Here is a 2831-nt window from a genome sequence, read left to right on the forward strand (position 1 = left end):
CAGACAGTATTTGCAGTGATAAGAAACAGAAATACTAACACCCCCACACTAAGCTATTTCATCAGGTTGTGCGGTGCCTATCTCCTTACACAAAGGTGTTTCAGGTCACATTTTGACAGTGGCATGTAATTAGTATTCGCCATGCTGACCCCGAGCCCCACACTAGCCATGAATCTTACATCGATGGTTATTCTATTTTCGCGTGAAGTTAGTCCCTTGTATGTCTTTATCATTAGTTTAATTATTTTTGATAGGATGTAATGGTCAGCAAGGCTAAGTATTGGTTCCTGTTTATACGTTGTTACAGTCCAAAATGTGTCTTTTTTCTTAATACAGAAAGAGATCATCCAAATAGTTCTAATTCCCTACGTATATTTATGTTTATACATATCAAGTAAAACTAGGCTTCATTATCAGTGTGATTTATCCTACGATTAACTTGACTGATCCCCGGATTTGTAAGAGAAAGAGGTAACCTGACATAGTAACTAATATTTACATTTTGCTCATTTACATTTTAACGTCTTCAGCCTTGCGTAATAGTATGTAAACTTAGCAACTGTGTTGTTTTGCTCACGCTTGCCTGCGTGGCTCCAGTGGGTCATGGACAATCCTTTTACTTTGGTTTTGGCTTTTAATTCTCTCTCGTTGTGTCCCGCCGCTCCCTGGTGAAAGTACATTACCTCTTCTCTTCGTTCGTCATATGTCACTGATAAGAGAACCGTCTAAGGCTCCGAGAGTGGGAGCCATCGTCTCCTCCGTCATCTCGAGGTGAGCGTCTCATTGGTCGACATGGAAGAACACACCTCCGCAGGTGCGTGAACTGCCATCCATGGTTTCTCTGCGATGCGATTGGCCGGCTTATCTATGACGTCACCTTCCCGTTCGCCACTAGCGGATCTCTTTTGTTGAAGCGGGAGACGGATTTCCCGTGAGAGGTGGTGGATCATTGTGTCGTGACAGCTGGTGGAGAGCGGTCAGACGCGCCGGGACGACTCTAGCGGAAAGGACAACGCACGCAGATGTATTTGTCCTCAAGCGTGAGATGTTTGGTCAGAAGGAGTGAACTGCTCACAGATAGTGTTCGATAAGAAATAATTTATAAATAAATGGATATACAGTTCTGTTAAATCTGAGCAAACAACAAAATTCGCAATATATAGAAAATTTTAGCAGATACAGTATAACAAAAAAGTACTCAAAACAAGAAACAAGCCAGTAGCCATGGCGAGCGTCATGAAAATGTTCCACAACTTCAAGAGCAGCCACCTCCCTCGGGGCAAGCGGTCCCAGACGATCTCGGCGCCCGCCCCAGCCTCCTCGAATGACCAGGGGAGGGAGGACCCCGAGGGCGCCCCGTCCAGCGACCTGGTGAACCGCAGGAAAGTGTCCATCTCGAGGAGCGGAAGATACAGGGAGAACCACAAGAAGAGGTGCGCGCTGCCGGACGACACGCGGAGTAGTTCCGACGACGACCACGCGAGTCCGAAGGTCGCGACCCGGGCTGACACCACGACAAAGGTCAGTGTGTGTGTGTGTGCTGACCTTTGTACGTCCTGTTTTAGGGAGGAAAGGGGGTTATTGTGCGGAGCTTTGGCTTTGGGGACAAACAGAGCTTGTGACTGAATATTTGATTCATCCTTGGTGTTCTGTTTCATTCTGTTTCAAAGTTACTTTTCTGCGCTAGCTCTTTATTCTCTAGATTCTTAACGATCATTTCATAGGTCTATACTAACAATTATTGATCGTTATCATATTCTTCACTGATTTCAAACATCCAGTATCAGTATAATCTATAGTATACACCGTCGCGTTTGAAGATCACATTACATTTTTTCCTGAACTAAGACACGTTGCTATGTATATTGGTATGCTTCACTGGATGTACAAAAATAGTGGGATGTACACCAACAAGCTGTTCATTACCAAATCATCAAAGTTCTAGGGTCGCAGAAAATTACGCTGCCGTTCATCCCACTCACGTCCTAAAGTAATCAGTTTCTGTAGTCATGGCAGATATCGAATTATCTAAAACTTTCTAAAATTATATAAGTCATTATCTAAAAAAGCCATGCTCTATCAAGATTAAGCACAATATTATCAACTTAAAGAAAATACATTAAAGTGAAACGATTGTATAACGTTGAATGTCAAGTTTCAGTTTTTAAATATTTGAAAAAAATAACCGACCATAGAACCGTCATTGAATGCTGAAACAACGGTATAATCAACCGTTTCATTATGCTATTGTTGTCCTTACAGTAATGAGCAAAAAAGGAAAGGGAAGAGAGAGTGAATGGAGGGAAAAGATAGAGGAAGAGAAAAAAGAAGGGAGAGAGGGAAGTAAAGAAGGAAAGAAAAAGGAGAAGATGAAAAGGGGAGCAAAGGGAAGAGAGAATAGGATGGAAAGAAGGAAAGACGAGAATAGGATATGAAGAAGAGGAAATATAAAAGGAATAGGGGATATGGAAGAAAAGAAAGGGAATGGTAAAGGGAGGAAGAAGAAATAAGATAATGAGAAGAGAGAATGTAGAAGGACGTAATAGGGAAAGAGAAGGAAAATTGAACACGGAGAAGGTACGGAAAAGAGAGAAAGCAAGAAAGAAGAAGGAGGCATGGCAAAGAAGTGAAAGAAATGAAAGATGAAAGAAGTGAAGACAGAAAGGGAGAGGAATAGGAACAGGAGAGAGAGAAGAGAAAAAAAGATGATTAAGGTGCAGGAGAAAAAAAGGAGAGCAGATGAGAGGGAACAGTAAGAGAAACCAAGAAATGGAGACGAGATAAAAAAGGGAGGAAAGAAAGATGGAGGAGTAAAACAGAAAGGAGAATTG

The 2831-nt window shown here is 42.1% G+C and overlaps 1 protein-coding gene across 1 annotated transcript in view; it reads left to right on the forward strand.

Annotated features, from left to right (window-relative positions):
- The first annotated feature begins 920 nt into the window (after positions 1-920).
- Positions 921-2831, forward strand: part of LOC119588761 — a 6205-nt gene continuing 4294 nt past the window's right edge. The window contains exon 1 of the mRNA XM_037937400.1: positions 921-1521. Coding sequence (XP_037793328.1) covers positions 1225-1521 — 297 coding nt within the window. The 5' untranslated portion in view covers positions 921-1224. The remainder of the gene's footprint in view (positions 1522-2831) is intronic.

The sequence above is a fragment of the Penaeus monodon genome, chromosome 24, assembly GCF_015228065.2.
Source record: "Penaeus monodon isolate SGIC_2016 chromosome 24, NSTDA_Pmon_1, whole genome shotgun sequence".
In the NCBI taxonomy this organism is placed as follows: Eukaryota; Metazoa; Arthropoda; class Malacostraca; order Decapoda; family Penaeidae; genus Penaeus; species Penaeus monodon.